This window comes from Mycetomoellerius zeteki, unplaced genomic scaffold (genome assembly GCF_001594055.1).
Source record: "Mycetomoellerius zeteki isolate Tzet28-1 unplaced genomic scaffold, Tzet1.0 scaffold125, whole genome shotgun sequence".
Taxonomy (NCBI): Eukaryota; Metazoa; Arthropoda; class Insecta; order Hymenoptera; family Formicidae; genus Mycetomoellerius; species Mycetomoellerius zeteki.
Genome location: NW_017256179.1, coordinates 288302 through 315454, shown reverse-complemented (window position 1 = coordinate 315454; position 27153 = coordinate 288302). Strand labels below are relative to the sequence as shown.

At 35.4% G+C, this 27153-nt stretch overlaps 1 protein-coding gene across 1 annotated transcript in view; it reads left to right on the top strand.

The window, feature by feature from the left end:
* LOC108731367 (teneurin-a) overlaps window positions 1–27153 on the top strand; it is a 344833-nt gene that overhangs the window by 29908 nt on the left and 287772 nt on the right. The window contains exons 2-3 of the mRNA XM_018461666.1: window positions 1771–1829; window positions 11932–12177. Of these exons, the coding sequence (XP_018317168.1) occupies window positions 11943–12177 (235 nt within the window). The 5' untranslated portion in view covers window positions 1771–1829; window positions 11932–11942. The remainder of the gene's footprint in view (window positions 1–1770; window positions 1830–11931; window positions 12178–27153) is intronic.

The window sequence follows — 27153 nt, the reverse complement described above, 5'->3', positions numbered from 1 at the left end:
CTGACGAAGCCATGGATCACGTTCAACTCCAACCTTACACTGATTGTGAGAAAAATTTTTAGTTGAAAACGAGCTAACCGGAAAATTCTAATTATATAAATCAGAATTCTGATTATCTCAACTAGAATGATAGATTCAACCAGAAAATTCTAATTTGTCCATTTTCAACCAGTATTCCAATCAATGCAACCAGATTCTTTTTCTAGTGTATCATTAAAGGGTTTAGGTCTTTTAATTCTATATGTTGTTAAAATATCTCATAAATGGAATTGTCATATTTTACATGGCTGAACACATTATGCTAATATATCAAATCTTTACAAAATCGTTATGTTCTATTTATGTATACGCAAAGCCGACGTATGCGTCCAAATTACTTCAGCCGTGTAAATTGCGAAGTGGAAAATCATATCGGAATAATTGAATCGCGTAAGCATCTGTACGATTAGACTACAAATTCGAACAGCTTTTCGATCATGTGTATCATTTAGAAACGGTAAGCTCGCAATCGTAACTCGCTTCTGGCTGAATAGTAGCACTTGCGAGATAGAGAGATGGCTCGAATCGACGTCGCCGGATCGCCGGCGGGTAGAGAGGTACGAGGAAAGGTAACACTTCCGGAACGCAATATCATTCGGAGCGAAGCGGACCGTAATTCCCACTTGCTTGGTCTTCGGAGGCGAGGCAGCAGAAGCTGCGTCTGTTGATTATCTGGCTGGTAAACACGGTGCATTGTTATCGATTGGGCCAACAATCTGCCGCCCCCATATTGACGCAATACTGCCTCGCAGTTGCATAATGAATGGTTGGCTAATGACCCTACGGAGCTTGCGGAAACCGCTGCGAGAGGATGACGACGAGGTCTGGGAGTCGAGCCACTTCCGGCATTAAACATGCACCACCGGCACGAACGAGTTATCCGAGACATTTATCCCGTTTAAGAGTTACCTGGCGTATCATTTATCATATGCTAAATTATTAAAAACTACAAAACTTATAAAATTAATTTTTTTTTTGTATTTCTGTATCTGCTGTTTTGACATAAATATATTTTAGATTCAACTTTTAACAACCACCATCCACCATTAACATCAATACAATATTTTTAACAATTATAGATAGTTTAGAATATGTGGTTTCGCGAAAAATTTAGATGTACTTTTTCATCTTTTTTCGTCTTTTTTATTTGGTATTTTTAGAATTATACTCTTGATGTTGAATATGAAAAGTGTTACATATTAAAATTATCTTTATGTAGATTACCACATAGCGTGTGGAAGCAACACAGACGTCTGAAATAAAACGTGAGCCGCTTTGCATACATATCTAGTCAAGCATTCCTGCGGTGCTTTCTAAGAAATAGCCGCATTAATCTTCGAGCACCGCATAAATTGAGATTTATCTGTACTTTCGTAATTGTTATATGTAAATATTTGTCTCACTGCGCATATAATTTGATAAATAACAAATTATTTAAAATAGAAAGATTGTCAGCTGTTTTACGATATGATACAATACACTGTAAAAACAGTACACTGAAAAAAACTTTGTTTATCTGATGACCAAATTAATTTTAGTTGTCTTTATTTCTTTCGTTGGAAAATGTATGTATTAAATATAATATGTTTAACTTAAATATATAGCATTCTTCATCGAAAGAAATAAAGACGAGCTAAATTATTTTTTAGTCAAATAAATAATTTTTTCTCAGTGCATTTTTTCAAATAAATTAACGTTGTAAATAATAACTATGTTATTTCTTATTTTCAGCTCTGCTGAGTACGCGGACGTTAATAAGCAGATTCTGACCACTAGTCTGACGCATCACTGTAAGTAACTTACGTTTAATATATCTACTCAGCATTTAACAATACGCTTAGAAATTTTTTAAGAAACAATTTCGTTAGAAAAATAAGAACTTTCACTTAATTTAATTGCTATAAATTCCAATAATTGCTATAAATTCCAACTGCGCTTAATAAAAAGCTTCTCATTTCAACGCATAAAGAAATCCGAATTGAGTTTCATCGTGCAGAGAGATTCTTTTACCCTAGTACCGCGACACGGCGAGACTTTCTTCGTATTTTTGTCGCGTGAATTATTCCTTTCTCGCGGGGGCTCAATGTCGTCTGCACCGTTACGCAACTTGTACTTTAGTACATCCCGACTGTGATTCTTTTGTAGCGGTAGCCGGCTTTCCGTCACTTTGCACGGTTTGCGTCGCGAGAGATGGTGAAACGTTAGACGAGGGTCGCGACTTTCGCATGAAACTTCCTCCACTTTTGTCCCCGGCTGACGCCATAACGACTCTAATCTCCTTACGCTTCAAGCTGTTTTTACCGACCAAACGAAAGTGCTTACGGCGTTGACCAGTCGGGTAAGAGACTTACAATTTACTTCTATCTAAGGAGCTTTGCAGGACGCGCAGAATGTTGTCGCTATTCCGGGCTTTATTTAATGTTCACGTCATTTTACATTTGCGCTACGACGCGTATTTATCCTGGCACCCACCGATGTAATTTTTTTACGAAGGTGCTCCGGTAAATGTAATGTTGGAAAGAAGCGAGAGAGAAAAACTGTAGAGATTTTTTGGAGTGATGGAATTAAGAGCAACTTCAAAATCGCGAAGAAATACGGAAGCATTTCTTGCGATTGAAGAACAGGAAGATATCAATCCACACACACACACACACACACACACACATGTGACAATTCTATCGTATAGCTTCGTGAATTTTACAATGCTTGTAAAGAACAACAACTTCTTGCTCTTGTAACTGCGTGAATGAATGTTGAGATTACATCCATGATTAGTGCACAGAGTGCTCCTAAAATGTTTAATCTAACTTCAACAGCGCATTCTACTAAACAAAATAATGAGAAAAGTTCATATAAACGAACAACCATCAAACGCTAACTTTTATTTACTTTTGTTTTTCCGCTTTTTAATTTGAGTAGTTGAAGCGATTTGTAATTAGAAGTATTTCTAGAATGTACTAAGAGCTAAGAAAAGTTACATTTAAAATATTTATGATATTCGTTCATTCTATTCGTCGATTCTATTCGCACTATCACGTATATGTTCGCTTTCTCATACATATCACTTCATTGATGCAAGTGCAAATTAGAGCAATTGTTTAATAAATCATTTATGTACCAAATGTTCGTAACTGCCAAATATAATTTACAATTTTGATCCTTTCCGCATTAAAGTCGTACGGTTATTTAATGTAATAATAAGCAAGAGAAATAATCTAGTTTAATGATATTACTCAAACCTCATTGTTGCAGCGAGTGCATAAAATATGTACAATTCCGATACGAATCTGATAGAGAGCATTGAATGTTTTAGATGGCAAAAGTGCATTAAATGGTTCATAAAATTTCCTTAAGGAAATCTACCAGCACGTGCAAAATTTCGTTTCTATTTATAGCTTATTCTCTTCTACGGAGTAGTGGAACGTTTCAGAACATTTCACGGATGTAGTGTTGAATGAATCATCTCGCGTTCCTACGCATGACACCCCAGGGGCTTTCGAAGGACAATCCAATTTCCACGACCAGTCTTTCGTTTCAAGAATGTTGTTTTCTGCAGGTCGGAAGTGACAGGTCTGAAAGTCTCAGGGACTTCATATTTTCTTTTTCGACGATATCAGATAGATTTTGTCTTTTTATCGAATTCGTATCTCTGTGAATTAAAAAGTCAAATGTCGCTTGTCCATTTTTCGGTTACATAATGCCACTCCAATTTCGCTTAAACACATAGATACACATATATGAATTATTTATCGTCGCTTATAAAACTCGATTATACTTCGCGGTAAATCTACACCCGTATTTTCGCTTATCGTATTACACTGCAATTATTGCAAAAATTAATTATTCCTCACGGGACTGGAAGTATTCGACTCATTGGGGAATCGTCATTCGGACGTTTATTTTAGTCCGATATAGTAGCGTTATAATTAAATAATAAATTTCACTTTGATTTACAATTTATTGACAATAAAGAAAGTTTAAAAAAAATAATATTAAGCTCGATATATTTATAAGTCTTAAGAAATTAGCATTATTATATATGCATAATAACAAAGTAAAAAATGACTTCTGTACCTGACAATTGCTATTTTCGTACAAACATCTATATACTTTATGATCGTAACATACTATAATTTTGCTTAAGGTGAGACAAATCTCCCACATTCGCGAGCTTAGAAAAACAGATCAGGGTCGACGATTGCGCGACACGTAATCCAACCCAGAGAATCGTTAAATGGTTCGTGCGACTTCGTGTTAGTGAGAAACGACGTTCATCTAGCAGCATCCAACGGAGCCAAAGTGGGTTTACATCGCAGTTAAGTTTCATCGTAACGCCCCTACGACGGTTGGATGCCGTGATGCTAAACCGTCTTTCCTGTAGTCAGTGACGACGTCGCGCAGGGTAGATTTACCGACCATTTGGCAAATGAAGACGAAACTACATCGTAGATTATGGAACGAGAGCGAGGCAGAGAGTGTAGGACGCAGTGCAGAGTGTCGAGTGTCTTAATGTAGGGGTATCTATCGACGGATATCTATCGGCAATAGTAAACCACACTGCCGTGATTTCGATAAAAACATTTGTTCGTAGTTGAGAACTTTATCACTTTACTATTGCAATCAACGCGATGTTCCTTGTTCATTGAAACACGATCTTCTTTGAAATTGTATTTTCGGTTATTTTTGAATTTCGATTCCAAAGCATGCCTTTCAAGTTCGCAATGCACGCTGCTATGTACGTATATTTGTGATTAAATAGAAGAGTCATTACCAAGAATAATTGGGCTTCAAAGAGTCGCTAACAACCGACTTTGTAATCACTGCAATCGAACGGAACGGTCGTTAGGACCCCGATACCTTCCTTCTCTGATCTCGAACGAGACGTCTATAAACGGCGCGGCAATGGACCCGTTTGCTTTCTATCGACTGCTACTTTGAACTTTCGATAGCACTCAGTCTATGACACGTGGAAGCTCTCTTTTGAAGTAAATTAAACGGAAATCATTATCCTCCCCCCCTCTCTCTCCCTCCTCTTATTTCGTGCGCATCTCTTTCGTCTTTTATCGTTGTTATAATTACGTAAGCATTACTTTTCATTTTGCGTATCATTTTGTTTGCAATAAAGAGTAGGTGCATCTTTTAATTGTTCAACAAAAAAATTTTTGCTCATGACACAAGGTCTATTAAATTAGTAATAGATCAATATCTATTTATTTTTTTAAGAATAAAATAATTTGTTAAGAATAAAATGCTCTTGTGGATTGTTACTCGACATATATAAAAATTTAAGTACGTACATAAGATATTAATAAAGTTAGTACAATATAAAATAAATATTAATGTAGTATGCTAACGATTATTAATGCTAACGAGCAAAAATATACTCTCGAAATTTTCAAGGTGATACATCTATAATTTGTTCGCAAAAAGAATGCCACATATATGTGACGGTTATTCGATACTTGTGTGTCTGCTCACTGTGCTAAAAATTTCCGGGAAAATAAATACTGTTCTGCTAGAACCACATTCGTGTCAATATATTCACGCCCTGGCGATGCCTCGCGGTTTTTCGATTTTGTCAGGGCAAACAAAATTTATGAGTAAACCGCTTCACTGTAATGTTATAATACCATCCATCCTCATCGATTATCACCGCTTTTAATAACTTCTATCTCGTCTCCATGGATCATCATCAATCGCGCGACAGATTTTGAAATATATTTAAACTTCTTCTATCAGAGAGAGATAGGAAAAAGGAGAGAAAAAGAGAGAAGGAAGAATCATCTAGAAACAGATTCATTTTGATCGACAAATTATTATAGAAAACATGACGCTAAAACATGACATGAGCCATAATATTTATCAACTAAATAATAAACTAAATAACTAATAAATATTTAATTGAACATATTTCAACTAAATAAATTTATCTAATCAAAATGTAATTTCTTTTAAAATTTACGATGAATGAATTCAAATGTAATTTCAAATAAATTTATTCAGTTGAAATTTTAAATGGATGAATTTTTTCAAAAATGTTCTTAAAAAATAAATGTAATTAACGGCGAATGTATGTATATGAGAAAATAAAGGTAGTGTAATACTTCACACTTATTGATATGCAAATCTAGTGAGTAAACTGAAACAGCGAAAAAAAGAACAATGCATGTTGTTAATTCGTCGATACGAACGATCCACTTGATCGAACAAGCAAGCTCATCTTCGTGAGAGATAACACCGGCGCGGGCACGATAGGTCGCGACAAAAGTTAACGAGATGGTGTTAATTAAATCCCGCACGGTCGATCGCGAGTGGGAAAATTTGACAATGGATGTGCCTATACGCTCTCGTTGGTGCATAGGATATATATACACATGTATACGTATATACATATATGCATATGTATATATACATACAATACATATACATTTTACATATACACATACATTACACACACGCACATATATATATATATATATACAATATACGTCAGCTTGTCTATGCATCGACGCGCACAACGCTACCACGACGGATCGGTCGGTGGGCACGGCCAGTGGTCGAACTCCGATGAATCGATGACCGCTTTTAGTAATGATGTGTACATGGCAGGCCATCCTCTCCCGATGGAACGCCGCGTCGGGGTCAACGCAGGACGCCGCGGCCACACCGGAGGATCGTGTGTAGTGGCAGCCAGAGTTTGCCGAGGGGGACTTATTACGTCCCTGAAATTACCATATAAATTATCGCGTGATGAACCTGCCGGAGTGCGAAACCGTGCACGCTCCAGCCTTTGTCGAGGTTTCGGTTATGGTTAATCGGCCACGCCGTTTAATTGACATTCTACACCGCAAAATGCCGTGGAGGCCGCCGCTGCCGTGCAATTTTCTTCATCGTACTATCTATTTGATCCAGAGGAATGATTGACGGCTGAGTTTAGATCAATTTTAGCCAAGTGTTGGGATTTCCGTATAACCTCAAATTTTCTCTAGGACTACAGTAATTATCGCAAAGTAATAATACTTCATTATTCATTTAAAAAATTATTAAAGATATAAAAAACACCTTTCTTATTTACATGATTCATAATATAAGAATATTTAAACAGGAATTAATAAACGAAGAGTGTATTATCCATCTCTCATTCACCATGAGATTACTAATAATCTCTTCGTTTATTATGGAAGAACGTTTGAACGTTAAATGCAGTAATATTATCTATTCAAAATACTGTATATAATTCTGTGTATCTTGGATTACGTACGGCAAAGCGCCGAGAAATGCACACGCCGAGCACAAAGTAAATTTATGCCTGTGCATGCAATATGCGTTATCTAAATTATAAACAGCGACATATGCTATAATTAACGTGTATTCAAATTTCTATCACCAAAGTCGACGAGTGCCTCATGGATGTTTCGAAAATGTTACTCAGATTAAAGCTGTATAATTAGTCGGCGCGATGATATCGAAGTGGTCCATGGCTGAAACTGGATGAGTGTATTTAATGTTTAAGGCTGTGCCTTCTTGACGAGCAAGGGGTTCACGCGATCCCAATGAATATGCAAAAGTCTTTCTCAAACCATATCTAGCTACACAGGCTGCCAGTCTATGTTTCATGCATTCAGATGCCCTTCTTACATTCTTAAAAGGTGAATGGCACCGTGGCGGACTTGAACAATGTCGTCTAATGTTACCTTCATTAGATGCCGTTTAAAAACCCGGTCCACATTTCTCGTGAAATTCTCGCCGCGACGTGGTATGCAAATCCCACTCAATTCGCACGAACACGGGGAAACTCTTAAAGCCTTTTATAGTATGCCTTCTCTAAGACTGAATTCGTGGTCTGAAAGTCGGAGTGCCACTATATTCTCAAGTGTAGGTATTACGAGACGACTTTTCGAGCAGGTTATACATATACGCGTGGCTGAGGATTTTTAACCCCCTTCTAAGAGGTTACGACACGCGCAGACTGATTTATATTTACGGAGTAGCGAATATCGCGGCGCGCCACGAATACTGTGAAATCTGACATACGTTTTGCATGTTCCCCCGTGAGCATAAAGTTTTCGTTTATTTAATACGATAAACGGTACGCGTAGAACTAAGCATTGCATACTTTCGTTATTCTTACAAGAGCAATTTGGTATTGTCGTTGAGAAATGGTGGAAAAGTTTCGCGTTTCTGTTGACTTATTATTACACAAGTGGAAACAGTTTCTTGGCAATAATAAACACGTGCGACATGCCTCAATATTAAGAACTTCTACTATAATGCTCGTCTCCTATATCTGACGTCGGATACAGCCAACGAATTTTCCCGAAATTGTACCTTGTCCTCCCTTCGTAAGATTATAATTTTTGACACAAATTACTTTGCCTAGAACTTGCCTAGAACATCCCTGCAACAACCTTATTAACCATGATATCTCATTACAATACGTAACAAGAGAAAGATCTTACGTTTAATCCTTTCTTGCGAGCGCTTTATCTATTATTTTTTTCATACAAAACTCTTCATGTGTTTAATTACATTTGATTTTATAATAAGACTACTTTATTTTTGTCAAATGTCTTTATGAAGTAAAATCTTTTCGTTAATTGTCGTCAGATTATAAATAATCATTAGGTTAATGTCTCTTTAAAAAAAAAAGACATTTCATGCTTTCCAAAGCTTTTTATGTTAAACTTTTATGTTCAAGACGGCAGTATGTGATAATGGCAGAGTCATACTCGCAGTCAGCAAGTCCCTGACAACCCTCTTCGTGAAGCACTTTATATCGTACAGGCCCATTATATTATCAGCCACGTGTTATAAGTTATAGCAATAAGAGCTTCCCACGGCTGGATAGTCTACTTTATGTTTACGACCCCTTGTAAAAATTTTCTATTAAAACGACGAATGCCGTTCGCAACCGTGAAATAGGCAGTACAGTGTGTAATACTGCAGGATGTATACAATGCTACATTATCTATTTTTTTTCCACTATATGGAATTTTTCCTCTGTTACGATGGCATGAAAAACTGCGCCTTGAACGTTGCTGTAATCTTGCACGTAAATTGAAAATTATTCCTCGATCGTTTATTCACAAAACTAATTTCAAAACACAGGCTTGTTCAAGAATATCGTTCAAATAATATAACTATAGTCGATTTTATCAAAAATAAATGGTGCAAAAATTTTTACACAGTAAAATGTCTTAAAAGTGTTCTACGATAATTAAATATTTATTAAATAACAAGTAATTTAAATTTTAAAATACATAAGTAAAATGTATAACTTCGCAAATCTAATTTACAGTTTAGTAACTGTATGATTCCTTTAATTAATAAGTAAAATGAATTAAAAAAACAAAATATATATTTATTTTTATAGCCGTATAGGTTTCTAATTTATCGATTGTGTTCTCACATGTTCAGTCTAAAAATGAGATTCTTATTGTTATTATTTTTATATTTATAAAAAAACCATGAAATTTTATCAAATATGTTTTAATATTCCTGTTTGCTTTTCTATTGTTTATTGATTAATAAAATAAAATTTGTTGCACAGAATCAATATCCAAGTCAGATAAAGAGGATCACAGGATCACAGGATACGAACGTCAAATTGACACGATTGATATAAAGCATCACTTCACGCATCATACGTATAAACTGCTTCAGTGCCGCTTAGTTAAGAATCAAGGTTATGAGAAATATCGGTCAATAAAATGAAATCACGAAGATTGACAGAAGATCATTCTTAATATTCCTTTCGTTTTGCTCGGAAAGAGGCACTCGACTATGCTTGCGGGTTCTTCGTTAACTCGGCTCGCACCGCGGAAGGTTTCCGATTCACTTACAGTTTGACAAGTCGCCCACATTCTCAACGCACTTACACGAACGAAAAAGGATGCGAAGGGCCGACAAAACAAAACATCGTAAAGTGCCCTTGTGTGTAGAGGATGCGACCTGTTAGCTACTATTGAAGCAAGTGAGAAAAGTGGCTGTGAGAGGTGCACGGCGATGCATAAGGGCGCGTTTCCCAAGTACGGTTTATCCCTCGCCCGGCTTTGCGACGCATTGAGATTTATTAACGTGACGCCCGACACCGCAGGATGTGTGCCCATAAATTTCACGGTTGCAAATTTCTGGGAATTCACGCCGATATGCTCGTGGTTATGAACCGTCTCGTTTAAACCCTCACCCCATTCCTCCCTCGCCCGATTTGGAATTATGCCTGGATAAAGCTCGTCATTCTGCAACGCGGCGGTTCCCTCTATTTACAACATTTGAGTATTACGATGATTATACCGAATCATTTTTAAAAACGTGTGCACGAAAGCGTTGTTTATCAAATACGTATTATAAATTTATGACGTATATATTACAACCATTATTGTACTTTTACAAAATCGATTTGGCGCAGCTTGTGTGTGTTTACCACATATACAGAATTTAATTTACTTCCATCTCATTCAATTTTCATATAATATTTACCGAGCAAATTCCCTGACCAATTCTATCGGATACAGCCATCGGTAAACGGCCGTATTTATTTTCTTTTATTGAAACGCAGGATCGTGCGCGCTTCATGAGATTGTTTTTGCCATATTCATATTTATATCACGTTTGAAAGTCCACAATTATTACGTATCATTAATCGTGCAAATATAATCGATGAGCTATCTTCGCGTGCCGACAATGACAATAGATTAGCATTAATTCTGTTCTTCGAATACGTGACCGAAAATGTAACACAGCCATCCCATTTGTGATACCAGACCTAAACTGAAATTTCATAGTCCAAGGAACAGTGAGTGATCTTAAGACATCACTGTTCGGTTCTCCCTTGGAGCATCAATCAGCAGTCCCTGCAATCAAGGGAGAGCAACGACGAGCGAGGACGTCTCCATGGGAATTTCGAGGCATCCACCACTCAATTATCTTGAGCCACCATACACATTCAAGATCTTCAATTCTATCGATCTACAGAGGTCTCTATTTGAAGGAAGGTCAGCCAGAAAATTCTACGGAAATCTAAAGTTGCTTTAACTACTGCGCTTATAACGAATATAAAATATTCATATTAATGATAAGTTTTCACCAATTATATCATCAAAATTAGAAATCGAATTTAAACATAATAAAATCACTTCAAATAGTTGGTAATCGAAACTATTCGATTACCAACTATTTGAATTAACATATCGAATTAAATAATCGAAACATATAGAATGTATTACGTATGATATATAACGTTATCAATCTTTGTATTTTTCATCTATCAAATATAAGTTCAAAAACTGCTTTCGTTATTAGGAATGTTATCGAAACCAGAACATTATCTCCTTTACGTATTAAGACTGACAATGCATATTAATATATCCTACAGCCCAGATATAAACAAACCTGTCAGTACCAAAGCCAGAATTATCTGCATTGAATATCAGCAAATGTTGAGTATGCAATTCGATTTCGTTCGGCCCTGAATGATTCCGAGCAACGGCCGTGAATGCCTAATGAGTCGCTGTTGTTCGACATTGACGTGCTATCGGCGCTCCACGTAATGGCATCATTGTTATTCCACGCAACAATTTTCATGTTATATTTGGCTCGCCATTTGGCATTCTCACGTAAATCTTAAGATTCTCTCTGACGCGTATTAAATCTTAAGATTCTCTCTGACAAACGTATTAAAAGCAGAATTTACTACGCCTCTCTTGTACATCGTGAATGCTTCGAACGTAGAATTGATTTCAATACATTTTAGAAATCTATCTCGAATTATAAAAGAGATATTTCCTACACGCATAATAAAATCTACAAGGGAACGTTCAGTTTTTTAATACTTTTTTGTAAAACTTATTATATCTGATCGTTGTCGTATAAATTGTCAATCGCTTGTTGTAGATGCTGCAGTGATGGACAGCGAGGGCACGTTGGGCCGCGGCCATGCAAATGGGGGCCGTGGGCTGCGCCGTCAGCGGTCCCTGGAATGGAGAGAACGGCGCGGTTATGGAGCCGGTGGCCAATCCAGCAGCGATGATGAAGATAACGCACGTCACGCTGTGGGGCCCGTGTCAAGTTCATCCGTTACAAGAGGCGCTCGTAGTCCCGGTCAGGTCTTTGCCTCCATTTTGGCACAACAATATGGCAGTAAGTGACATCCTTCAGTGTTGCATTCTTTACTGTAAATTTAGTTCTTTCTACAAAAAAAGCTTAGTACAGCATCTCGATTGCATTTCAAAAAAAAAAAAAAAAGATACTTAAATGACTTTATTATTTGCATTTAAAGATATTTCTTTTTTCATTTTTCGTTAATTTTAAATTTACGTTGCATTTTTTAACATAAAGCTTAGATATTCTAACAAATAAACTGGCAAGAAAACAAACTTGCTGATATGCGTTGCATTTATATTCGATACATGTCGTAAATCTGCGTTACGATTCCATATTTGTTATATTCACGGAACGATACTCGTGTATATTTGCAGTCGTCCGAATCTATACCGAAAAAACGTGATTTTGCCAACAATCACTGTTTCGTTGTTTATTTTTTCATCGATATCTACTTTTGATTTACAGTTGATCCTGTTTTCATGGACGAATCCAATGACAATATAATATTATAATATTTGTTCAATACGATGATTTTTCGATCGAGAGATGCAATTTTAGTGCACACCCTATAACTTGTTCTTCTGTAGTAAAGTGTCTTCATTTAATGCTTAACAATATTTATATATAAAATGTATTATTATTATATGGTTAAGTTTATCAGTTAATTTTATGAGATATAATATACAGACTGTAAGTTTTTATTCAATACTAACAATAATTTAAAATATTGTCTTATTGTCGATATAAAAATATCACTCGTTGGATAAACCTTTAGTAAAATAATAACCTCGTTGCGTAATGGCAATCTCAATATTTCAATAAATACTTGTTCCGATAACCATAACAAACTGATATAACAATATTTACTTTCTTTCTTCGATTGTAAGTAACTTCAGTTGTATTATTCTCCATCAAAATATACTCAATTTTCGAATTAAAAAAGCAACAACATAAGAAAACTCTAAATTTAATCAGAGACGTATATCTCAATAAGAACGCGAGAAGTTAATACCAGATTTTGCACGTGAATGAATGCAATGTATAAATGACAAGGAACGTTATCAACTATTGTTTAATTAAGTCCGATTGCGTATCGTGACTTTTGCAACTGCTTTAATTGCGGCGCGTCGGACTAAAGTTGCTTCTTTTTTCTCTATTTGATCTGGTATACCAATAACCAAGTTTTACGTGCCTCGTTCATCATATTCCATCAAACACCCAGGAGCTCGCCCATTCAGTCCGCTTCCCTTAATCTCGCCTCAGCTTTCCACCAAACGCGTAGATTAAAGGATTTACGAAATTAGTTTTACTTCCTCGCGTCGTCTACAAGCACTGCCGGATATTACGTTCGAAGACCAAAATCAAGATTGCCGCGTGCTGGCAACCTCTTTCTAATATAATACCTAATATAATGGGTGTGAACACTTTGAAAAGTAAATGAAGCCTCACGAATAATAATTTTCACGGACGAGTGCATTATATATATATATATACACACACACACACACACACACACACACACATACACACACACAGAGCAACGTGAGTTACATTTCGAAGCTGTCTCGTACGTTTGATTGTATCTACTTCACACGCATAAAAAATACATTCTAACTCTAACGATGATCCAATGAACTAGAAAGAATAATGTAATAAGTTAGGATAAGTTGTCTCATATGTTATTCCGTTATCTGCCCCCTAATATCTACTTCATCATCTCCCTCGTCACTTCTATATTCCCACGTTTCATCGATTCGTCTTGAGGTCGAACAAAGTAGGGGACGTTGCGCGCATCGACGATAGGGACGAACTCAATTAATAGCGATAGTCCGATTTATACTATATTGCTTGGTTGCGGTATCAAGCGAAAAAGAGAGAGGGAGAACGAAAGAAAGAAAGAGAGGGAGAGTCCAGTAGTCCACCTCATGTCTGTCTGCATTTGTTCCAATTCACTTGCTGCCGATTACCGCGCTGCCTCTCCGCACCGATCCCACGTCGTCGTCCTATCCCATTTTCATCCCTATTCTCCCATTTCCTCTGCCCCGTATCTGCGCCGACCCCTTCTCCCGAGCCCATCTACCACTCGACTCGGTGGATACAGCGCAGTGTCACGTAACCGCACTCGAAATGTATCGAAAGAGGCGATGTACCGACAACGTAATGACTCGCCTTTACTAGCCCGCAGCTTCTCCTGCTTGTTCCATTTCGTTTCCGCATACCATCCTCTCATCCGCCTATTTGATACGCACTTTATTGTGAATCAATATTATGCAGTTTCCCGCGCTGATACAATCTCCAACGTTTTCCACCTTTGAAAGCATGCTTGCGTGGTTACATTATTTCGAAATCTTGTCATTTATTAATATATCTTTTGTCTGCTGGCAATATTCATTGTAATTAATAATGGAAGAACGGTCAAGGATTTTATTCGTATTATGTTGTTTGTACAACTTGACGCTGCACGATAGATATTAAAATATTAATCGTTTCTTTGATAGTCTTTATCGTCGATAATAAACCATCGCAGAAAAAACCCGATAATTACGACAAGTCGCTCCACGCGCGAAAAATCAATAAGATATTGCATTAAAATAATAAATTAATAGTTCTGATATTTTCCAAATCACAATCACATTTCATCCTCCTTGGATATTCTCTAACAAGGATATATATGTCACATCATTATCATCTCTATGGTATAATGGAAAGAGATCTCCTCTTTCCCATACCTTCTTAGCTCGGATCAAAATACCTATTATAGCTCTTCGTCAGAAATGGAGGAAAGTACAGTCTCTTTATTAATGATATCCGATATGTGACGTTACAAGAGGGCTGTAGCGTGTCGATATGGATGGCAGCTCTTAATCTCCGTCCGCATAGTCATCAATATATTGATGTCCAGCCGTGGGGTCCTGTCTCCAGGCTAGCCTGGACCAAGCCGGCCTAGACATTATATTGCCAGCTCATTACACCAGCAACGGTTCATATCACGCTTTACTACCTTCCGGAAAATGTTGTCCTCCGAAATGGCAATGTGTGCAGAAATCTCGCGTATACGATGACATCGTATAACGGCGCTACGTGCATTATCCCCAAGAGATTATATAAATTGGTAATTTGGTACGGCGAAATAAATACAATGACAGTCTACGGGATTATTACGCGAGTACACGCCTATCTATTTATCGGACCGTTTCATTCGCGTTAATCAAATATACGTTTATATACGTTATTCAATATATGGATATTGATGCACACATTGATTCGTACGTGTCTATTGTTCATATTTCGAATCGCCTTTTCTCCCACTTCCCCTCTCCCGTTCTGATAAATTCTGAAATCGATACATCGCATAATCGATCAAAAGCGACGCATGCATTACTATCGTTTATGAATCAACGAAAGCGTAAATCTTGAGGTTGCAATCATGTAAAATCACATCATCGATTTATATTTGTGTCAAATATTTACAGATCTGTACCACATCGTTACGTTCTGCGGATAACAACTGGTCGGGGAAGTGTCACAACCGAAATATATATATTATAGCATATTATAGCAAAGTGTGTTCTTAGTATTAATGGGGGCGGTAACGAGAACTAAAAGCCGACTGCTTTCTCAGCTAAGACTTGAGATCTTCTAACCGCGCTTGAGCTCTCCATCTGGCCTCCGAGCATTTTCAAGTTACTACATACCACGGACTCTTAGCTACCCGATGTATTCTCAAGGATTTCAGAAGATGAGGTTAAGCCATGGATAAATTTTTAATGGTCAGATGGAAGTTCTAGCTTCGCGAAGTAATCGTATGGTACACGCGAGGTATCGGATAGAAGGATTAGTTTGGAATTCAAAATAACCAAGTCATTATAGCTTGAGGAAGGCGAAATTTCATAATTTTTTTGTATCTAACAGACGAAAAGTGATATTACATTTGCGTTACATGATGAAAATACATTAGCAAGTTTTGAGCATAAAAATTCTGAAAGTATTTTTTCGGGTATCTTGAATGAAAAACAAATTGAAATTGAATTGATTTGATACTGCTAATTTCCTCCGAGTTGCTATCTTTGTGCGAATGTTATTAGGAGTTTTAGGTACGAACAAAGATTATATAATGGAATCCTTATTTGAGTGTAACGGCATATATGTGGGAGTTGGAAACTCTAAGACGCTAACGTACGGGATTAGATATCAGGAGTTCTCGTAGCGGGGCCTGGAAAATAGGTTAAAGCAACAGTCATTAGAAGGTAATGCGAAAGTTTCGTCGAGAAAGAAAGCAACGATCTACCGTTTCCACTTATTCCATCACGTCAGAAACTTATACACTAGTGGGCGTCGCTATCAGAAGGAATGAATAATTTAAAGATGTCGGATCGCATGATCGGAATTCACATGTCTGGGAATCGTTTTGAACGTCAAATTACGAGGGGGTGGGAGGGCTCTCTCTTCGAACGATCGCTTGAATAATTACGTTACAGACAGTCAATCCATTTAAATCACTCTATTGCCGACAAATGGTTCATTAAAATGCAACAGATCGAATTCCTGTCGCGCCAATTGCGCAACGTAGCGCGCGGGAATATTCTGATAAATTCTAATAAATCTTGTCTCGATGAACCTACTGCCGACGGTTGAGAAGGGTCGCTAACGCGTTTGTAGACAAAGTAAATTTGCATTAACAAAATTACTTTGCATCGCAAAGTATATTTGATGTAAGTGCAATTATTAATACTCACAATTTTATTTATAAGACTTTATATATCTCCGTTATAAAATCGTCATAAAATCTGTTTTACCAGTCGTTATTTAATTTATTTGAATCTAGAAAACGGAATCCTATGAAATACCTGTACAAAGATATATCTTATATATTGGATTTCTATTTATAAAGTAGAACAGCTTAAAATTTCAGCTTATTTGTATGTATCTATATAACATCAAAATTTAAAATCATTAAGATCTAAAAGTATCGTTAAAATATATGTATATCGTTTTCAAAATCTTTGTTTACTATATATTTATTATTATGAATTATGTTTTCAAATCGAACTGATGATTAACATTTTAAAGTATTATATTCTTCTTATGAATATATATATATCGCATGCGCAGTATAATTAAAATCATAACGATAAAATCTCATTTAATTATAACTTGATACTGTGTATCAAATGTTAACGTTACTTGACCAAAGATTTAATAATATTCGTATAACATAGAATCAAGATTGAAGAGGTATGCGTAAGGTAGGCCTACATGACCATAAGTACCAGGATACGGGCTTGTGTGCTTGACTGTATGTTCTCGCTCTATATCCTACACCAGGCGTCGCCGCAACATAGTTCGGTACGCTGTGCCAGTACATATATATATACATATGTATATGTATACATTACTAATAAATTTTCGTACAAATCCTTCCCCTACTTCCTAATCTCCTATCACGCAATAATGGTACCTGTTGTCCCGTACTTTAACACAGCCATTATGTGAAGAGCATAATTATAATGCGCTGATACCTCGATTATTCGCCCAAATGCAATGTCTGTTTAAAGTATTTGCTCAGCATCAATTTTCAGTAGCACTAATGTCGCTTATTGATCGATTAACAGTAGCTACCGTTCTGCAATGGAAGACAATAAAGTAGTGCGAGTCAGCGTCTAGTCGTACTAGCACGCAGAAAGAACTTTCAGTATTCGCATAATCGTATAAATGAATAAAAACCGATAAAGAGTGTTGTAAATCATTTCCTCATTTCAAAAGTGATACAATTAAAAAAATTTTCGATTATTGAAATGAGTAATTATGAATAACTTAGGTATATATATATATAAAGATTATTCTATTAATCATCCAAATTAAATTAATTTAACTTCCGAGTTTCATCCTCCAAATAGTTGTGTCATTGTGGGTTTTCAAAGAAATCATATAATATCTTCTACAAGAGTGACATATTTTGAGTCGTTTTGTAAAAAAAAAAGAAATTTTCCACAGAGAGAAAGAGAGAGGGGGGAGGAGGGAGAAAGGGAGGGAGGAGAGAAAGAGAGAATTTAGAGTCAAGATGGTTTTTTTGTGATCGAAGTTCGAAGAAAATGTGTTTTATTTTGAATTCATTTTAGCTAATCAAGGTAAATATAAATTATTAGTAATAATTCAACTATTTCGAGTTATGTCACTTTTGACGAATTATTTCGGATTTGTTATAATTTTGTAGAATATTAAAATTGTTGTACCCCTTAAAAAGGGTTTTTAAAAGTTGTGAAAATTACAAAACATTTGATTGTTCCTAAAAAAAAATATTCTTTTTGTCAATATTATTTAATTAGTCAATAATTTTATATTAAGTTATTAAAAAATAGTTTTTCCTTTTCTGAAAAACTTAATCGTTTTAATTGTATCACTTTTGAAGTAAAAGAACAAAATAATGATTAATTTTTTAGAAACTTGGATTTTTCGATAAATCATAAAAGATTCATAGTAATGTTAGTTTTGAAGTAGGTATTAAATAAAATCATGTGAATATTATGCGGTATATGAAATTACAACTGTGGAAAATATAATCATAGTAATGATAGTAATATTATAAGGTTTGGCCATTGCTCTCGACGCGCAACAGTCAAATTACTGACTACACACAAATTACGAACTGGATACGTATCTCCTCTTACCGACTCCTTTTTCTCCTATAATGCAACGCTTGATCATAGAGCTCGTTTCAGGATTACGTACCGACAGGCGACCCCGCTGTAAATATCACTCTCGTTTTACGTAGATGCGACTTCTCATCGGCAAAATAAACATGCCGGAGGTAAAGTTATCCTAACGAAGGTATCATGCTCCTTGATCTACTGAAAATGATGTTTCCTTGTGCTTATTATTGTTGTGTAATCAAGCTTTTTATTCAGATATGATAGAATCGCCATATACGCACATATACACATGTATAACATGAAAACATTTACAGTTGTCGTTTTTGTAAATTATCCGCGCTTTTATTGATCATTATAAATTATTATTACATATGTACAATAGCACGATCATATTTTTACGTAGCAATTAGAAAGGAAATCGGTATACTTTCTGAGAAGATAATAATTATCTCGATATTGCATTTACCGTATACAAGATTTGACATTTACATGGCAGAGCGATTGCTAAAGTAACTAACAATTTAGCTACTGACACAGTTTGACAGTGTAATAATGAATATCTAACGGTATCGCGTATTTGATTACAAGAGAAACCGAGATGGAGTGTCAAACAGCGCTGCAGGCGATTAATAATGGCTAACGATCTATATATGTGATTTAATGAAACGCGTTATTACGTTTCGGAACTCAATGCAAATATCTGGATGTCTATCCGAAAATCGATCGGTGCCACGCGCGTTCGCAAAGCTACAGAGCGAGAAATGCAATATGACCACTCAATATCCAAAATTGCTTATACGCCTCACGAATCTAAAATTGTATATTCTGTAACTGTCCGATCAATAGCGTCATGAGCGCAAATCGAACATCGGCTGTTCGATGCGAAAACGCTCATCCCTTTTCGTTGATTATCTTAATCAATCGTCGATCAAACGCGCGCGTAAAGATTAGCGGATTCCAAAGTTTCGCCAAGCAGACCAGTTTGCCACTCTGTTTATCGCATTTACTCGATACTCGCGGGTAAATGCCACCGATGAAGAAAAGAAAAAAGGGAAAAGAGTAGGAAACAAGCGTGGTACCCGATACCAGGTTTCTCATTATTTTAAGTGACTTCAGAGGCAAGCACGGCGTATATATGCGCACCATATATCACCACTTGCCACTCAGCCCTGCAGTATCGTATAATCGAGTTGTCAGGCAAACTACCCCTTACGGAGAATGGGTCTACTATCGTTGTCGCCGCCGCAGACGCCACCGACGCCATAGTAGTTGCCTAATGCACGCGTTATTACGTTACGCGCATTTAAAACTCCCCTCCTATTAACAGTTTGCCAGCCTCTGTCGTCTGGATCGAATCCGTGGAAGATAGCAGTGCACGAGAGAGAGAAAGGCGACATAAAGGTGTAACTTGGTTGCGTCGTGTGGTCGGATTTAATGCTAGGAAAGCTGTTGTGGATCGTTCATAGTAGCGTATTTGCGATTTTGGAACATCTCCGTACTATTACGTTAATGGCATGAACTCTGCTTTTCCTAACTGTTACTTTAGATTAAATCAAAATGAAGAGATATTAACATTCTTTTTCTTGAGGACGTTTACTAATATATGTATTATACAATCTACTTTAATTCTTTAAATACTATATTTAGTTTCACACGGGAACAATACATTGTTGTCTGTCATACCCAACCCAACTTTCATAAAAATAAACATATTTTAACAATTTTTTTTCAATCAAAATTCCAGACATTAAGGAAAATAACAGTAACCAACAAATGTATATGTTTTTATTAATAAAAAACGTACAACAAAAAAAGGAAATAGAAGGTTAAAAAACCATTTTTTTTAAAACTTGTATATTTGTTGAAAAAATTAAATAAAAGGCTTTTTATATGTGTTCCGAAAACTTTAAATTTGAAGAAAAAAATATGTCACAATTGAACGTTTAAAAAATATACGATAAACTTGAATATGTTATACGCAGTATGATCTCTTTTTCAATTGTTGTTATTTAAAGATTATTTTATAATCATTAACATTGTTTTTTTACGTCATAGAAAAATCTTTACATGTTCAAATTTGTCAAGTAGCTTATTCAACTTCCAAAATTATAGAAGTACCAATCTTGGTAAGAAAAAACTGTATTATAAAAACTGTGAGTATGCCATATTGAAAAGGCGTTAAAGAATTAAGTTAACATTATTTTCAACATTAATATGTACAAATATATTACAGTTGAAATAACGAATCAATATCAACGTGACGATTATCTAGACCGTTGCTACGCATTAATCGAGATATTCAATTATAACGATACGTGTCCTACGTGCGGGCAAATTGTTTCCAGATGCAAATCTACGTTATCGTCTGTCGCATCGTCATCCCCTATTATTCGCGAACCGGTTTGTCACTTATAGCCATCGTGCCCACTTCTGTCATCGCATACCTTGCCAGAAGCAGCGCTCCTATTATTGCTCGCTTTGATGTCGGAGTCCTTCTGAATATTGAATTAATTCCTGAAAGGAAAACGCATTGCGTTGGGCGCTCAACTACTAACACAGCTGTCGTTATTTAAGGACAATTATATCGAGATAATTTTACGACGTTTAACGTGCATTACTGCCATCCAAATGGATTCGGAGCGGAGTAACTCACAAGTATCGAGCAAACGTTATGTGATATCGAAATACTCGAGTATGTCTGCGCTACTATCTCGTTGATATCGTTGCAGTAGAAAAAGGAAAAAAAGAGATATAAATCGCTTCCTAGAACGAGAACACTCCAGAGGCCCGAGAAATCCGAGCGAAAAGCCGATAAACCATGCTGGTTTTAATGAACTTTCATTTTTCCGCGCGAACCTTTGGGAATACAAGAATAACAATTTTATTTTCACGTAAAAGAGACGGCTCGATCGAGTTGGAACGTCGCTATTTATTACTTTCGTTTTAAATCTATTTGTAGATTTATAAAGAAACCGAGAAATATGCCGGTAAAAGATTTAATTAATAAACTGTGTACAAAGATTAAAAACTAACATATTATAAAATAAATGTCAGATTTCTGCAGTACAAATGCAATTAATATCCTTTATGGTTTTTTTTAAAATCTATATACTTTGATTTCTATTATCTCAGAGATTTTGCTTCGTGCATATAAATTAATTTCAAACGTTACCTGTAGGCTATGTGTATCTCGCACATAGCAAACTGTTCGTGCACGAGGGAAAGCAACGTGCGATTACGCGATCTGCTCGGTGAGCATCGGCAAAATATTGCAACCGACCTTCACATCGGAATAATAACAACGTGAACCGCACATCCATATTCGTTTTGCGGAATAAGGGCTGAGCCTACCTAGCGTAACTCGTGCGCGAGGTCACTTAATAATGCAGATGGAGAATGCCCCTAGTCCCGGAACACCATGTGTAAGTCATGATTAATATTTCAGTTGTCGACCAAGAGGTTGAGGCGAAGAGAGACGGCGGGGAGAAGCAGTCTAGGGGGGATGTCCGGAGGTATGAGGGTACCGACGGAAGGACTGACCATTGCAAAAGCGTAGGAGGTGCGCGAAGGTTTCGTTGTCCGGTGCGTTGTTAATTATTCGCAAAGGAAATTAATGCGCTCCTTGCAATAATTTACACCGACCGCGGAATGAATGGTAGCCAGACAGAATTATTCACGCTTCGTGGATCATAATTTCGGGCGTAAGGTTTTAACGTCTCACGTGGAGATAACCAAGATGTCGACGGCTATTACTAATGCCTCTAAAAGGAGCTGCATCATATACTTTATCTAACGTAAGAAAAACGTGTGTATGATGCAGTGAGAGATTTTGAGATTAATATAGAACATATTCAATATTCATAACATATTCAGAACGGATTCAATGCATGGTAGATGTGTTTTCATGTTGCTCATAAAATTATTAGATGCTTTAATGTAGTATAGATTTAGTTCGTATTCGGTTCAGACTTCTCCATATGTAATGTATGTATATCTGCTTTTTATCGACATTTCCATTAATATGTAGTGTCTCTCTTATATCAGAGATTTTATTATATATTTAGACAAAAGAGTATTTTAATCAAATTTTGCGATTTAATGTATTTAAATTGAGATCTAATTCTACTCGCTCGAAATGATTCTTATTACTTAATGGATGTCAGCTTAAATCCAGCCAATAAATGATCCTTACTAGACTAAAAATACTAACGATTGGCATTAAATTTTCCGATAGATTCAAATGTATTCTAATTAAATTCAAAATTTTTAATAAATCTGAAAATCAATATTTTAATGTAGGATATCGGAAACTTAAGTTGATTTAATTCAGTATTAATACATATGGTATATGAAATACATAATATATATATACAGCTTAGACAAATCAATATCTCGAAACAAGACTAGCTTCTGTCATTTTGTAACTTATAGTAATAAGAATAAATATCTTATCTTTTGTGTACATACATTTTTATACTCTCTAAAAGTGAATCAGTGTATTATTACTGACTTCAGTGCTATACTTATAAGATAACAGATGTAATCATTAGCGAATATTTACTATTTTTCAGTAATAAATAATACACTGATTCATTTTTAGAAAATATATGTTTTAATATTTTCTTTTTTTCCTTTCATGCTCGAAATAACATTGGCTACTCCTTGGCTCTCTTCAAGAGATATTAAAATAACTCTCCATTATTACGGTGGCGTAATGAACACCTCACGTAACATTCCTTGAAAATTTCAGCGAATTTTACATAACGAAATGTCAAAGCAGAACATTAAGCTAGACTTTGTAGCAAAAAGCGGTAGACCGCAAGTAGTTGGAGTCGTAATGAATTTACCGCGGTCGCTCTTTAACAATGCGCATCTCACTATCGCGCCGCTGTTTCACCGCTAACGATAACCCGGTAAAATACGTTCTGGGCTCAGCGCTTCCGCAGAGCTCGAGGCTTAGATTTTCTAATCTATTTGACACATTACTTACTGTCAGAGAACTTGAGATTATCTCAAAATGGAGCTGTATTACATACGCATTATAAATGCGTACGTAAACGAATATAAATGCGAATTATTATTTTGTGTTAAATAATTCTTTCAACATTTATTAATTTTATTGAAATTAAAAAGTTATTCTCTCTACACTGTTATGTTTACTTAATAGTATAAATTACCATACTGAAATATATAATTTTTAATATCAATTTTTAATATTAGCAACTGTATATATTTATATTCTTACAAATCAATCAATCGATCAGATCAAATAATTTTGAAACTAAATTTCAGAAAGCCGCAAAAAATATTTATTATGTATAATATTTTGATTATTTAAGAGATACATGATATCGGATAATATAAATATTGAATGAATTTATTTGTAGAAGTATCATAAACAGTGGTATTATTTTTCATTGAAAATATATTCGCTCGAATCGATAGTTTAACGTTGAAACTATTGGTAATTACAATAATATAGTCGGCGTCCTGTCTCTTTAATCTCGATGTTGATATCGCAATATTATACTAATTCACAATTATACCTATATAACTAATTTATAATTAATTAATTACAATTTTAACAAGAATATTAATATATTTGTGTAATCTTTTGAAAGGATTGCTTAATTCATTATTGCTAATATTGTCTGCAATACCTCAACAAATGTTTACCTATGTAATATAAAAAATATTTTTTTGTTATTATTGGATCATTATAGTCTGTGTTCATTATAATCTTTGTTTACGTTAAGACGGTCTACTTTGTTTTCTATGAAATATCGATATAAAAAGAAAAAATGAGGAAGTAGAGGAAAACTGATGAAAAGTTTGAAGCTAGGGGATCTTCTATCGATGGTATGCTATTCCGCGCCGACGTCGTCAATAACGGAAGATATCGATATGTAATTCCTAGTTTCAAGGATGATGAGAAAAGTTCTTGTGCCGTTCATAAAAATATAACGGATGTACTATTCATTACTGTCGAAGGGGGACTCAACGGTAGTAGCCAGTCGCACGAGAAAAACAAAACATTAAGTAGATGGGAATACTGTAGCGAACATTGAACTTCGAACCCTCGTCGTCGACTACAATTCTGTTTTTTATAAGCAATGTGAGAAACGAGGCGGGCGATATTAAACTTCACAGCATTCTTTTACGAGCGATTGAGAAACAAGTTCTGTATCCATAATATATATTTGTTATTGTCAGACAATCACGGACAATCCAATTATTACGAATATTATTTTACCGATTTGGTCTAATTAGAATATAATTTACACTTTCTCTCTCTCTCTCTCTCTCTCACCGATTTAATGAATTACATAAATTACTGAACTCAGAATTTAATTTCGAATCTCCAACTAGAATGTAATTTCTGTTAAAAACTTTTTCGCGTAATTAATTACTGAATATATCCAATTATTACATGATTTATAATGGTTAATGGCTAATTAGAAAAGAAGATCGAGAAAATTAGTTAATGAGTATTCTATAAAAGTAGCAAATAGCAGTGGATATCAATAGAACGCATACGATGTATAAAGAAATGGGATTCTAACCGCAAATGCATTTACATAATCATACGTATCTTTTTATCGTAGATTCAAAAAATTGCGTACATTTCTCGATCGCCTCAAGCTCTCAGACAAATACAGAGTTTCTCCTTCGCTAAGGTTCATACCATGTATATCTTTCTTTGATAATGTGCAGACGGAATCGACTACTATCTTTATTTTTCTTCGTCTGAATGGAACAACGTTGTTTCGTATAGAAATTATATTACACACTACTTGCATCATAAATGATATTTTTTCTCTATACTTTCTGTATTTTATAAAATCATAAAAATTTCAGTAGGTTCTATAAGATAACAAATACTTTAAATAACTTGTATTTTGATAAGTTTCAATCATTTGTTATAATCCAATTTAAAACTTGTGCATTATATAAAAAATTTTATGTTTGAAAACTTTCAGTAACTGCAATCATTTTTCCAACATTCCACGTGTTAATGTTTTCCTTTTTTTTGTTGCACTAGCAATACTACCAATGACCAGTAGTTGTATTTCTGACCGAATGTTTAATTTTTTAAATCGCGTGAGCTCAAAATGACGTATTAAATTTTATGTGTTAACATTGTGTGTATCACTTTACACTACAAGCGTCAATTGAAATTGCTACTATGATAAAACATGCCTTTTTATAAAATATTGAGTTAACTCTATTACGTGCATGCGTTGTATAACAGTGGAAGTTTTAACTGTTCATATCGAAAATCGCTCTAACGCAATGAAAATGTCAAATATTTGCAAACGTATATTTATTATACGTAATAACTATAACTAAAAAATTAAAGTTTTTTTAGTTATATTTTCTCAATATTTAATACATTTTAAAAGTTAGTATTAGTCTGATAAATAAAATATGAGACGTATTATAAGTTTCGGTTTTATAAGCAAAGAAAATAGTCTTCATCACTGTGGCTTCGTTGATCGTATATTCAAATTACGCAATTTTATAAGAAAATGAAAACACATTTTACGATCGATAGATATTATTAAAATTCCATACAGAATCTCAAAACCATTTTAAAAGTTATTTAAATGTTAAATGATTCAAAAATGTTTTAAATGTTTAAATATTTTTAAAATGTTTTAAATATTTGTTAAAATATTTATCTATACGGATATAAATTTCCATATAGATAACTCACAGTAACTCTTTTTAATATAATATTTTTCATTCTTAAGTGGTTAAATATCGTACATTCCACACAACTAGCTCTGGACGAGTAAATATTTCTTAAATCTCAAACACGTTGTAATAACAATGTTGCACCGCGATCGATGCGAAACATGCGCACGATGTCAAACGCGCGTGAGGTAAATAATATCATTACGATGACAACTTCTATCACATAGTATTATATCTTTATGTATAGATACTACCTACGTGATCTTGTTGCAATAGAAAATTATTCACACTGATGAAAACTCAAAATATTCCGCGATGAAGGGACACGTTGTCATAGACGGAACGCAAAGCGCAACGAATATGTCTCATTAGCGAGCATCATTATTTTCTCAAACGGAGCATCGGTTCATTACGAGCCGTCGTAATTGTATGTACGTTTCGTCTCGCCCTCCCGAAGGGCACACAGACGCGCTTTAGGCTTTCTATCAAAGAGCTTGCAGTTTAAGAAGCGGAAGGAAGAGGCATAGAGTGAGAAGCTTGGAATCATGGAAGCGGTCGGAGAGTGGCCCTTTCAACGGAGACACTTTGCACCTGTTGAAGGTACAGCCACTACTCGATCTTGCCAAACTCTCCCGCTCAAAGTGATCTCCAACCTCTGGCAGTT